The 13,939-nt window shown below is 38.6% G+C and overlaps 1 protein-coding gene across 3 annotated transcripts in view; it reads left to right on the forward strand.

Annotated features, from left to right (window-relative positions):
* PSEN1 (presenilin 1) overlaps positions 1-13,939 on the forward strand; it is a 69,648-nt gene that overhangs the window by 16,812 nt on the left and 38,897 nt on the right. For all 3 annotated transcript variants that reach the window (XM_069597012.1, XM_069597014.1, XM_069597015.1), the window contains one exon: positions 11,820-12,073. In XM_069597012.1, coding sequence (XP_069453113.1) covers positions 11,820-12,073 — 254 coding nt within the window. The remainder of the gene's footprint in view (positions 1-11,819; positions 12,074-13,939) is intronic.

Here is a 13,939-nt window from a genome sequence, read left to right on the forward strand (position 1 = left end):
TTGGAGATTATCTGGCAATTAACTCTAAAAATGCATACACTAGACTTCCCTGGCACTCCAGTGGTTTAGACTCCGAGCTTCCACTGCAGGGACATGGATTTCGTCCTGGGTAGGGGAAATTCCACATGTTTCAAGGTACGGCCAAATAAATAAATAAATAGATAAATAAACGCATGTACCTTTTGACCAAGTATGACCACTTCTTGAAACTTATCCTATAAAAACATTTCCATAAAAGTACCAGGAAATATAGACAAGAATATTCTTTAAAATATTACTTATAACTGAGAATTTTCAGATAATCTGTCTTATGGTTTACCCAATCAATATTATAAGGTAATGGAGAATAGTAGGATCTTTTGACTAAACTGTCTGAAGTAGAATCTCAGCTCTGGAGCCTCTTAGCTATGGTATCTTTGGCAAACTATCTGATCGGTCTAAGCATCAGTTTCTTAATCTGTTAAATGAAGTTTACAATATTAACTCAGTTTTATAAGGATTAAATAGATGACTCACCTGAGCTGCTTAGCAGAGTGTCTCACGCATACATAGTCAATAAATCTTAGCAATTATTATCATAGTTATTACTGTGCTGCTACCGTAATGTTATTTTTTAATTATTTCTTTTTGCTTCTATAATGTGTAAGTTGAAGTATATTGGCAAAGCAGATTGCAGAATATGGCTATAAAAGTATCTGAAAGTATGTCAGATTGCTCACCTGTTCGTGCTGTGGAGCAGAGATTCGGGAGGATGCTGAGTTTCTATTTATAAACACAAGTTGATAACATTTTTTAAAACTTCTAAAAATGTTTATAAACTTTTATTTATGGTATTTTAACTACAGAAATAAAACTAAAAGCCAAGGACAGGCAGGCAGTAAACAAGGTTTTTTAAAAAAAAAAAAAAAGGGCAAGCATGCTCTATTAAAAAATACCTCCCCTCTCCTCCAACACACTCAAAAATACCTCCACAATCTTTGGTGCCCAAGAACTACTCTGCCTGCCTTAGGGTCCACATGTGTTCAGTGGTTGGACTTGTACATGTTCTGAAGTGAGAGAAGGGAGAAAGAATTAAAATGAAGCCTCTGACTTCCAAGTGTAGGAGCTTTGGGGAATGTGGCTTCATAGGCACTCACTTCCCACATACTGGCCACTTCCCATAGGACCCCGCCCTCCCTGAAACTTACAACATTTGTGTAGTGAGTAATCCTGCTTTTGCCACTGAAATGAAATCATTTATAATGGCTACAACACTGGTTTTTCTGAACCTTAAAAATAGTCTCAAAGGGCAAAACTGAAGGCAGTAAAATGATCCTTGGTTGCCAGAGCATAGTGGGAAGGCAGGGATAAATAGGCAGAGGGTTTTTGGGACAGTGAAACTCTTCTGTATGGTACTACGGTAGATGCATGTATTGCACACTTTTCAAAACCCAGAGACTATACAGTACCAAGAGTGAACCCTAAAGTAAACAATGCATTTTAGGTGATAATGTGCCAGTGAAGATTGGTTGATTGTGAAAATATACCACTTCGGTGTAGGATGTTGGTGGGGAAGGTTGCGGGGGCAAGGGGTATTATGGGAGCTCTCAGTACTCTGCTCAGTTTTGTTCTGAACTTAAAACTGCTCTAAAAACTAAAGTTTTTTGTTTTCTTTTTAATTAATAAAGAAATAAGGACTTCCCTGTTGGTCCAATGGCTAAGACTCCAGACTCCTAATGCAGGGGACCCGGGTTCAATTCTTGGTTGGGGAGCTAGATCCCACATGCTGCAGGTCTGACCTGGTGCAGCCAAATAAATCAATAAAGTGTTTTGTTTTTTTTTTCTTTTAAGAAATGAGTTACCAAGCCACATATACAAAGAGGCCTTTATGTTCTTATCTTTTAGAAATATATATTAACACTAAAATATTTATAAAATAAATGATAGGTCTGAGTTTGCCTCAAAATAAAACTGGGGGCAAAGTGGGTGGGAATACAAATGGAATAAGATTTAACCTTGAGATGACATAATTGAAGGTCAGGTGCACATGTGCTTCCCAGGTGACTCAGTGGTAAAGAATCTGCCTGCCAATGCAGGAGATGAAGGAGACACATCGGGAAGATGAATCGGGAAGATCCTCTGGAGGAGGAAGTGGCAACTCACTCCAGTATTCTTGCTTGGAAGGTCCCATGGACAAAGGAGCCTGGTGGGCTTCAGTCCAGGAGGTCGCAGAGAGTTGGACACAACTGAGGGACTGAGCATGCATGCAGAGTGCACATGGGGCTTTATTACACACTTTGGACATATTTATTTTAACTTTTTCCATAATTAAAAAATATTGGTTTTAATCAGCCTTAAAAATAACGCTAAGTTGTCATTCTAGTATTTAGCCAAGATTTTGCATTTTGGTAATCTCTTAGTACTTCTGTCACTTTCTAATATGACAGTTTTCAAAGGACCTACACACCTCTTCACCTCTTTGTGAAAAACACTTAAGAAAAACAGCTTTATTGAAGAATAATTATCACACAATTAATTGCACATATTTAAAGTAAGTATACAGTTTGACCAGTTTTGACATACATATATACCATGGAAACCACCACTGCGGTCAAGATAATGAATATAACCATCACCTGTAAGTTTCCTCTTCCTTATAATCTTTCCCTCCTATCCCTCCCTAACTGCTCTCTGTCAGGCAACCACTTACTAATGTTTGTCACTGTATTCTAGTTTTCATTTCCTAGAATTTTATATAAATGAAATCATACTGTACATAACTTTTGTAAGGCTTCTTTCATTCAGCATAATTATTTCAAGATTCATCAGTGGTATAGCATGTATCAATAGTTCCTTTTTATTGCTGTGTTGCATCCCATTATATGGATATACCACAGGTATTTTTTTTTTTTATCCACTCACTTGTTTATGGATGTTGGCATTGTTTCTGGTTTTGGGTTATTACAAATAAAGCTGTTGTGGACATTTATGTACAAATCTTTGATTGGACATATTGCTTTCATTTATTTTGAGTAAATGCCCAAGAGTAGAATGTGATCCAGTGTAGAAAGTGTATATTTAACTTCTTAAGATACTGTCAAACAGTTTTCCAAATTGCTTGTGTAACTTTGCACTGCACTGGTGCAGTAACTTTGCACCAGTACAAGGGTTCCTGTTCCTCCACATTCTCACCAACGCTCGGTACAGTCTTGTCAGTTTTTTAGCCATTCTAGTAAAGGGTACTAATATTGTGATTTTAATTTACATTTCTCTGAATAATGATGTGAAATGTCTCTTCATCTGCTTGTCTTCCTCATATCTTTGGTGAAGTATCTGTGCAGATGCCTTGCTCGGTTTTCTTTTCTCTTTCTTTCTTTTTCTAGGAGGTTTGGGGTTGTTTGTTTTCTTACTGAGTTTTATATATTCCAGTTTTATATATACAGGTCCTCTGTGATATATGTGATTTGCAAACATTTTCTTCCAGTCTGTGGCTTGTCTTTTTATTTTCTTAGCAGTGTATTTTAAAAGGGCAGAAATAGATCAGTATAAATATAGATGAAATCTCTTTTATCTATTTTTTCCTTTTGTGGGTCTCTTTTTTTTTGAAATCTTTGTTTCACCCAAGTTCTCAAAAGTTTTTTCTTATATTACCTTCTTCTGGGAACTATAGTTTTAGGTTTTGCATTTAGGTCTGTATTGTGAGTATAGTTTTTTGTATATGGCATGAGGTATGGATCAAAGTTCATTTTTTTCCAGTTGGATATCCAGTTGTTTCAGCATCATTTGTTGAAAAAGCCTGTCCTTTGGCAAAAATCAGTTGTGCATTATGTGTCAGGCTGTTTCTGGACTCTGCCTAGTCTATTTGTGCCAGTATAACATTTTTTTGAGAACTATAACTGTATAAGATGTGGCATTAGTTCTCCAACTTTCAAAGTTGTTTTGGACATCCTCCTGTATTTCCCTTTTAAAAAAATAAATTTTATCTATTTAATTTTGGCTGTGCTGGGTCTTCATTGCTGCACAGGCTCTTTTCCAGTTGTGGCCAGAGGGAGCTACTCTCCAGCTGTGCACAGGCTTTCACTGCAGTGGCTTCTCTTGTTGTGGCGCACGGGCTGTGTGGCGCACAGGTTTCAGTAGCTGTGCGACGTGGGTGGGTTCAGTAGTTTCGGCTAGGCTCAATAGTTGTGGCTCAGAGGCTTAGTTGCTCTGCAGCCTGTGGAATCTTCCTGAGGCATGGATGGAACTCATGTCTCCTGCATCAGCAGGTGGATTCTTTACCACTGACCCACCAGAAAGTGAAGTCGCTCAGTCACGTCTGACTCTTTGCGACCCCATGGACTATAGCCTACAACGCTCCTCCGTCCATGAGATTTTCCAGGCAAGAGTATTGGAGTGGGGTGCCCTTTCCTTCTCCAGGGGATCTTCCCAACCCAGGGATTGAACCTGGGTCTCCCGCATTGTAGGCAGATGCTTTACCATCTGAGCCACACCCACCAGGGAAGCCCCTATTTGCTATATTAACTTAATAAACATTACTATAGAAAAGCTGATGGAGATTGCATTGAATTTACAGATCAGTTGGCGGGCGGGGGCGAGGGGAGGAGGGAGAATGTTGGTAGAATTGACACTTGGCAGTTTTGAGCCTTTTAATCCATGAACACACAGTATAGCTCTAGTTATAAGTCTTAAAAAAATTATTTTTAATTGTGATTAAGGACATGAGATTCCATTTTTAAAATTTTATGTATTTTTAAAATTTTTGGCTGTGCTGGGTCTTTGTTGCTGTGTGGGGGCTTTTTCTAGTTGTGGTGAGCAGTGGGTGCTACTCTGTATTTGCAGTGTGTGGTTTTCTCCTTGCAGTGTCTTCTCTTGTTACAGAGTGCAAGTCCTAGGGCGCTGACTCAGTAGTTGTGGCGCATGGGCTTAGTTGCTTTGCAGCTCATGGGATCTTCCTGGATCAAGGATTGAACCTGTGTTCCCTGCATTGGCAGGTAGATTCCTAACCACTGGACCACCAGGGAAGCTCCCATCTTAACCATTTTTAAATGTGCAGCTCAGTAGTGTTAACTATATTCACATTATGGTGCAATAGATTTCTAAAACATTTTCAACTTGCAAAACTAATACTCTGCACCTATGGAACAGGATAGCCCCATTTCCCTGTCCCCAGAGCCCCTAGCAAACACAGTTATACTTTGTTTTTCAAGTTAGACTAATTTAGATACTTTATATAAGTGGAATCATGCAGTATTTGTCTTTTTGTAACTTGCTTATGCATTTCACAATATAAAGTCCTCAGGGTTCATTCATGTTTTAGCAAGTGACAAGATTTCCTTCTCTTTTAAGGCTGAATAGTACTCTGTTGTACATATGTATCACACTTCCTTTATCCATCTATTGTTGGACATCTGAGTTTCTTCTGTCTCCTGGCTCTTAAAAATAGTGCTGCAGTGATCATCGGTGTGATATACAATATCTCTTTGAGATACTGCTGTCAATTCTTTTGGTTCTGTACCTGGAAGTAGAGTTGCTGGACCATATGACAGTTCTGTTTTTAATTTTTTGAGGAACCTGCATCGTTTCTTATCGCAGCTGTACCCTTTTACGTGCCCATCCACAGGGCACAAGGGATTCAACATCTCTGCACCCTTGCTAATACTTGTTATTTTCTGGGGAGTTTTTTGATAGTAGCCATTCTAATGGGTGTAAGAGATCTTATTTTAGTTTTGATTTGAATTTCTCTGATTAGTAACATTGAGCATCTTTTTTGTGCTTATTGGCCATTTGTATATATTCTTCTTAGAAATGTCTATCGAAATGTCTGTTCAAGTCTTTTACCATTTTAAAAATCAAATTATTTGTTTCTTTGTTGTTAAGTTATAGGAGTCTTTTATATATTCTGGATATTAACCCATTATCAAATATATAATTTGCACATATTTTCTTCCATTCTCTGGTTGCCTTTTTACTCTTTTTTTGATGCACAGAAGTTTTAAAGTTTGATGTAGTCCCATTTGTCTATTTTTGCTTTTGATCTTTAATTTCTTTTAGCAATATTTTATGATTTTTCAGTGTACACGTATAATCAGGGTTCCCCAAGACCATGCTCAGGTTCAGTGATAAGCTAGTAGAATGACCCACAGATCTCAGAAAAGCTGTTATACTCGCTGTTACAGTTTACTGCAGGTAAAGACACAGATTAAAGTTAGCAACAGAAAAAGGCACAAGGGCAAGGATCTAGGAGACACCAGGCCCAAGCTTCCAATTGTCTTGTCCCAGTGGAGTCATGCAAACAAATGCTTAATTCTCCCAGGAGCAGTGTGAGACAACATGCAGAGAGTACTGCTCACCAGGAAAACATACTTGAGCCTGGGTGTCCCAGAGTTTTATTCAGCGTTGGTCATGTAAACATGGCTGGACATAGTTCTCTAACCCCTCCTAAGGTCAAGCAGATACCATGTGGCTCAAGACTCCCACTGTGGATCAGATTGTTAATGTGACTCAAGGCCTCATGTAAACAGAAACAGTCTTAATAGGCAGGCTGTTCAAGGACTTAAAGGTTATCTCCGAGGAGCCAGGCCAAATCTTTCTATGGTGTATGCAGGTTTTGGACACCCCTGACCTGCTGAGTTAATCCTTCACAGTACAAAAGCTCTTTCACATCTTTTCATCCTTCAGGTCTCAGCTCGAATGTCATGTCCTCAGAAAGATATTCTCTGGGCACATTACTTGAAAGTCCCATTCTATGTATTTATCACATCACCCTATTATAGTACTATCCTAATCTGTAATTATCTTGTTTATTAGCTGTCTTCCCCTGCTTGAAATCAGTTCATGAGGGCAGTCTTGTTTACTGGTACATCCTTGTACATAATTGGCATTCACTGTTTTTTAAATTTAAAAATTTTAACTAAAAGTACCATAAGCCAAATAGAAAAAATGACAAAGGGTATGAATACTTAGTTCATTTTAAAAAATGATCATTTTTTCCTAATGATAAGAGACATAGAAGTTAAAATTAAACTGAGATCCTGTATTTTAATACCCTATCAGTTTGGTGAAAATCCAGGCATCACAAGCTTACTATGTAGACAAGGGCTTGTTGAAATAGGCACTCTCCTGCATTGCTGAGTGTGCTATTTGGCTGTATAAATCAGGATTTGAAGTGAATATATACTTTAACCTTGTACTTCAGTGAAGCTATCCTATAAATATGCCCCTTCATGTGTGAAATAACTTCACTGAAGTGATGTTTGAAATGGCAAAAAGTTGGAAGCAAGTTCGGTGTCCATCACTAGGGGATTGGCCTAATAAATTACGATATCTTCATACACTGGCTGTGCAGCTGGTTTTTTAACAGAATAAGGATATTCTTTACTGACATGTAGAAAATTTTCTAAGATACAGTTTAAAAAAGAAAGGATGGTATAGGACAGTGCATTTCTTGTGCTACCATTTCTGTGGACAAGGGGAATGAGAATATGTATTTGTATTTGCTTGTGTATGAATAAGGAAACTTTGAAAGGATTTGCTGAGAACAGTGACCAGTGGTAACCTGGGGGGTTAGGAAACTGAGAGTTAAGTAAGAGGTTTTTCACTGTATGCTTTTTTATACTTCTTGAGTTTAGAATCAAATGTGTATTTTGCCTCTTTAAGTAAATAAATTGTATTTTTTAAAAAGACATAAATTATATAGTTAATTTTAAAGTAGTATCCAAAGTATTATGTGAAACAGTGCTCCAGTATCCTGTATCAGCTCTGAGGGCGGGACAGGGTGGGGTCACCAATGTTCACTATAAACCAGAATATCCAGTCGAGTACCCTTAACAAGCATGTTATGATTGCCTCTTTCATGCTAGGTTCACCCAGTTAAACAGCTCGCATAGCCTTATAGGAGAGCTGTGGTGCCATAGAAAGAACGGTTTTGAAGTGAGAGATACGAATTTGATTTTCCTACCTCTGCTGTTTTCTGACTATGAAATTTTATATCAGTTGGTTTACTGTTCATCTACCAAAACCTCCTAACATATAAAGATAAACAAGATGAAGTGAGAGTGCTTTTAAATTATATAAGTACTTTATATAAATCATATAATACTAAATTACATAAATGCTTTGCAAATACTGTATTAAGAGAGCTATTATTACTTGCATTTAGTTTATACTAAACATTAATCAGCCCAAGTTGGCCATAATTGTATTGCTGAATATTAGCTACAACTGCAGTTTTCTTAGCATATGGCACAGTCCCCTCCTTTTGAGAGAGTTGAACTGTGAGTTCCCTCAGCTCTCCTGCTTCTCAGCTGTCTACCCCACTATGCCCCTGTTGTCTAGAGCCCACCTTCCTCATAACCCTTTCCTTCCCAATGAACTTCAGTGACTTGTGTTCAGCAAAAATGATCTTTCTTGGTAGGTGGTGTGTATTTTCCTGTCTTTTGTGCTTTGCAATCGTTTCCTCTCCACTCTCGTAGGCCTGGAGTCTTCATAAATGTTTCCTCCATGAGGTCAAACTGAGGCAGACAGCACCGGTGCCTTTGTAAAGCCAGCTTTTCTCTCTTCTTCCATTCCCCATCATTTATCCCCTACCCTGCTTCATTAGTTATCATCTCTGTGTTTTGTATCATCAACATTTTCCTCTAATCCTAACTCTATACTTTGACCTGACAAGTAAGCTCAAGTCTCTGACATCCCTAAAATAACTTTTTAAAATTTGAATCTCCTCTTTTGTCCATTTTTGTTCTTTTTTGGCTTCAAGGAATAATTGCCTTTAATTTCTCAGTTTCCATTCACTCCCCAGTCCATTATGATTTACAGATAACCTGCTGCTTAAGCTTAGGGGTTATTCACACTTCTCTCCTTGGTGGTCATCTCACTTTGTATTTTCCCTTCCACAGCTGTTGTGTTACATTAATCACCAACGCATCCATCTATACTTTCTCCCTGAGGTTTTCATCCACTTTCATAGGTACAGAAACTCATGGCTTCCTTCAACTCTCTTCTGAGCTGCAAATGCTTCTTTCTAAATTCTCTCTTTTCACCTAACTAAAATCTCTCTCTGCTCCTCTAGCCTGCTTATCTTCCTGTGCTCCCTGTGGCCATCAGTGCTATCACCACCTTCCTAGTCCCTTAAGCCAAAACCTCCAGAGTCCTCGTTGACTCCTTCCTGACCATTCGCATGTAATTTGCCACAAAGCTCTGTCATTCGCTTCTGAAGTATTTTTCTCACACCTCTCCTATTTTCCATCACCACTTCAGCAAGTTTGTTAAAAACGAAACATAATCTGATGTGTCACTTCCTCAACCTTAGCAATTTTTATGACTTTTTTGTTGCCTACAGGACAAAGTCTGAAGTCCCTGGCATGGCAAACAAGGTTCTTTACAACCTGTTCCTAACCTTCCTTTTCCTGCCACCAGCTCTGACCACCCTGTTCTCAGCCACCTCAGGAGTACTCATAGGTTTTCTCCATAGGCCTGTGGCGCAGTTGACGTTGTCTCTGCCTGGAACCCATTCACCTTCCATTCTTGAAGGTTCTATTCAAGAATTGTATCTTTCATGTTGTCTTTCTTTTTTGCTTTAAATTTTTATTGACATATAGTTGATTTACAATGTTGTGTTAGTTTCAAGTGTATAGCAAAGTGATTCAGTTATTCATATATACATAGTGATTCAGTTACATATATATACATGTATGTATTTTTTATTCATATTATTTCCCTTGTGGTTAATTACAGGATATTGAATATGGTTCCCTGTCCTATACAGTAGGCCCTTTTATTTTATTCTACCTTACATGTAGTAGTCTGTTATTTGCTAACCTCAGACTCCTAATTTATCCCTTCTCTACCCTCTTTCCCCTTTGGCAACCATAATTTTGTTTTCTATGTCTGTGAGTCTGTTTCCATTTTATAAATAAGTTCATTTGTTATCATTTTAGATTCCAAATATTAGTGATGTCATATATTTGTCTTTCTCTGATTTACTTCACTTAGTGTGATCATCTCTAGGCCCGTGTAGCTGCAGATGGCGTTATTTCATTCCTTTTTTATGCCCAAGTAATATTTCAGTGTGTGTGTGTATGGCACATCTTCATCCATTCATTTGTTGATAGACATTTAGATTGCATCCTTGTCTTTGTTATTGTAAATAGTGCTGCTGTGAACATTAGGGTGCATGTATCTTTTTGAATTAGAGTTTTATGCCCAAGAGTGCAATTGCTGGATCATTTGGCAACTCTAATTTTAGTTTTTCAAGGAACCTCCATATAGTTTTCCATAGTGGCTACATCAGTTTACATTCCCACCGTATGTTGCCTTTCTTGATCATAAAAAATTAGTTCTGTAGCACTTTGTTCACATCTCTAGTGTTTCCCTAATATTAAAACTATCTTATGAGCTTCTAAGGATAGCATCTAGATCTTTTTAATTTCTGCTGTAGTGTTACAGCAGAGTAACTGAAATATAGAATTCTTATAATTACTTATGGAATGAATAAATTGAAAGTCAAGTGACAGAGAAAGCCTACAGTAAGTCTGCAGAGCAGTCATGTTGTCTTGTGAATGACAGATTGAGAGGAGGTTAGCTTGATTTCTGCAGTCGGGCACACCTGGGTTCAAACCCTCTTTATAACACAAGCTATGGCTATTTCCTTGCCTGGAAAGTGGTGATGGTAAGGTGGTTGTGAGAGTTAAATGTCAAAGTACATATCAGGAATTCCCTGGTGGTCTAGTGGTTAGGATGCAGGGCTTTCACTGTTTAGGGCACAGGTTCAATCCCTGGTTGGGGAACTAAGATCACACAAGCCTTGACGTGGAGCCAAAAAAAAGGCACATATTTCAATCCCTAGTGTTGCTGTTATCAAGCATGTAATATACTTGGTTAAACTCTATAGTCAAAAATGAGATACAAAATACAAGGCATGTCTTCGTAGGAGCTTCCTGTCTTAACCAGCTGATTGCCTCTTGTCAGCAACAGTGACTATCAGTCTACTTGCATATCCTGTTTCATTTACTTCTCTGTTATAGTTCTCCTGTTTTCTATTATTTTTATTTTGTTGTTGTTAATGCTCTTGAGATTCATTCTACCCTTTACAAAAACTGAATTTTAGATCTAATAATATCAAAAAGGAAATTGAACTTGATTAAGCAAGGATAGATCCAGGATAAGGATAATGGTAAAAAAAGTGATGTTTAGAACTAGAGAAAAATGGAATCTTTCATTCCTTCATTCTTGCATTTATTGTTCCCTTCCTCTATGTAGGTGGGAATGGTTTGGAGAGCATCAGAATTAAGGCCTAGTTTCTTTCTGTAAAGGTTTTTTTTTTTTTTTAATTAAATACTGTTTTGAGATAACTATAGATGGTAAGAAATAATACTGACAGATCCCCTGTATGTCACTACAAAGATTTCTAAGTCTTATTAATGATGAAGGTGAGATAGTTCCTTGTATAAATGATAGGAAACTACAGGTAAAAAAGCATTTCATGATTTTAAAAAAGGTGAGAGTACTCTGCTTGAAGCTGCAGTAAATAAGGAAGGCTTCATGCAAATGTCATTTTTTAAGTCAAAAATTCCAAAGAATGAGTACAGTTCTATTAGAGTTAGAAAGAGCCAGGTGAGAGGGGGTACCTGGGTTCCTCCAGTGGACAGTGGTAAATAATCTCGACTTGTAGGCTGCGTACTTCTTGTAAATTGATTCTCTTTTGCTCTAAGTTTTTGGAAACTCGCGTAATAATGGGCCTGTTGTTACCCTGGGATCTAATCATTACATTTTCTGTTTTTGATATAGAACACTGATTTTCCTGGGAGTCTGACTTACTGAAAAATCTCTTCCTGTGCTTTTAGAATGATAGTAGAGAGCGGCATGATCACGGCAGCGAGAGGCGGAGGCATGGCAACACTGAGTCGGTATCCAATGGCCGAGCCCCCAGCAGCTCACAGCAGGTGGTGGAGCAAGAGGAAGAGGAAGATGAGGAGCTGACATTGAAATACGGCGCCAAACATGTGATCATGCTGTTTGTCCCCGTGACTCTCTGTATGGTCGTGGTTGTGGCCACCATCAAATCAGTCAGCTTTTATACCCGGAAGGATGGGCAGCTGTACGTATGAGTATTGTGGGTTGTTATCCTCAAGGCCAGTCTAGCTGTCCTGCGTAGCGTGTCATCATCACCTTGAAGACCTCTGACCTCTGCACTGAAGGGCCGTGAAGGCTAGAGAGTCCATCCTCTCTGATAAAAGATGATGCTTTACATAGAGAAAATAAAGCTTCAGAGTAATATTTTTTATGTAGTATCCCTAGATTGGGCTCAATTTATTTGGAATTGAGCAAGTAAAGAATTGAGTAGTGATTTTAGCACCTCAGGGCCATTGTGCCCATTGTTCTTCTCCCTGGAATGTTTTTTTCCTTTTCTAACTTTGGTAGATTAATTCCTATTATCCTTCTCATCTTGGCTGAAAAATAACTTCCATGATCCTCCTAAAAGAATTAGGCCCTTCGCGGTATTCTGTCGCAACCTGTTCTTTTTTCACTTGTCACAATATGCAAGTGTATATTTACTTTCCTTATTTAATGCCTGTTTTCCTTCTATACCACGAGGACTATGAGAGCACTTTTGTTTCCAGGGTGAGGAGTGTAATAAATGTTAGGCCAAAAAAAAAAAGTTCAGTGAAAGGGTGAAGAAGGAATGCAGACTGGCCCTGAAGTGTTTGCCGAATGCCACACAGATTCTCTGGTGCTGTTGGTGTCTGCCCTTTGTCTCCAAGGAAAATGCTTTGATTCAGATGCCACCTAGTTCTGTCTCTGGGACCCTGTTGGGCTCAAGATGTTTTAAGTGAATTCGGAAATTGGCAAGTGTCTGGAAAACTCTGTGGGGTTCTGAAAGCCAGGCTTTTAACCTTTTGAGAGAAAGGCTAAGACAATGAGTGAAGAGCAGGGCTTGGAGACAGTTACCAAAAGAAGTTGGGGAATATTGTCTCTGTAAGTTAAAGTTAGGTTTGGCTGCATATTATAGAACCAGGTTAGCAAGCTATGCCCCACAGGCTAGATCTGCCTGCCACCTCCTTGGTAAATGAAGTTTTATTGGAACATGGCCGTGTCTATTCATTTATGTACTGCTTTCATACTACAAGGGCAGAGTTGAATGGTTGCAGCAGAGACCGTATGACTCACAAAGCTTAAAATATTTATTCTGTAGTCCTTTACAGAAAGTTTGCCGAGCCCATTATAGAAAATCAAAACCGGGAATTCCCTGGTGGTCCAGTGGTTAAGACTCGACGTTTCCGCTGCTGAGGCCCAGGTTCAATCCCTGGTCAGGGAACTAAGATCCTGCAAGCCAAATGGCACAGCCAAAAAAAAGAAAAAATTTTGAAAACTGGTTTGAGTGATATACATATTTTCTTGTCTCCCACAGAATAGTGAAGAGGTAGTAGTTCAGATTGTACAGTGCTTTCTTTTCACCGAGGACTCAGGCTTCTTCATTCCTTCTTTTTTCCTTATTCCTTATTCCTTCATCCCAGCCTTCATTCAGACAGCAGGAAGGAACAGAGGAGAAAACGACATAAGACATACCTCTCAGCAGAACTCACTCCTCCCTTAAAAGTTCCACAGACCACATCTGCTGATAACTCAGTGGTCATTACTTATTCTCGTGGCTGTACGTAACTCCAGGGGAGGCAGAAATAAAGTCTTCTGTTGAAAATATTGGTACCTGGAATAAGTGTGTTTTCATATGAAACAAGGGTAGCTGGATATGTGACATTATCTGAAGACAACTTTAGTTGTAGTCACCCTACAGATAGAATATAATTACCCACCATTTTACCTTCCTCTTAGAACCACTCGTAGTCTAGGTAGTTTATGGCAGAATCTGGTAGTACTTTTAATCAATCACTGATAAGCTGTGGGGAAAACATTTGATGAGGTAATTACTTCCTTATAAAGCATCCACTAGATGGAGCCAGTGTCT

Source organism: Ovis canadensis, chromosome 7, assembly GCF_042477335.2.
Source record: "Ovis canadensis isolate MfBH-ARS-UI-01 breed Bighorn chromosome 7, ARS-UI_OviCan_v2, whole genome shotgun sequence".
Lineage (NCBI taxonomy): Eukaryota > Metazoa > Chordata > Mammalia > Artiodactyla > Bovidae > Ovis > Ovis canadensis.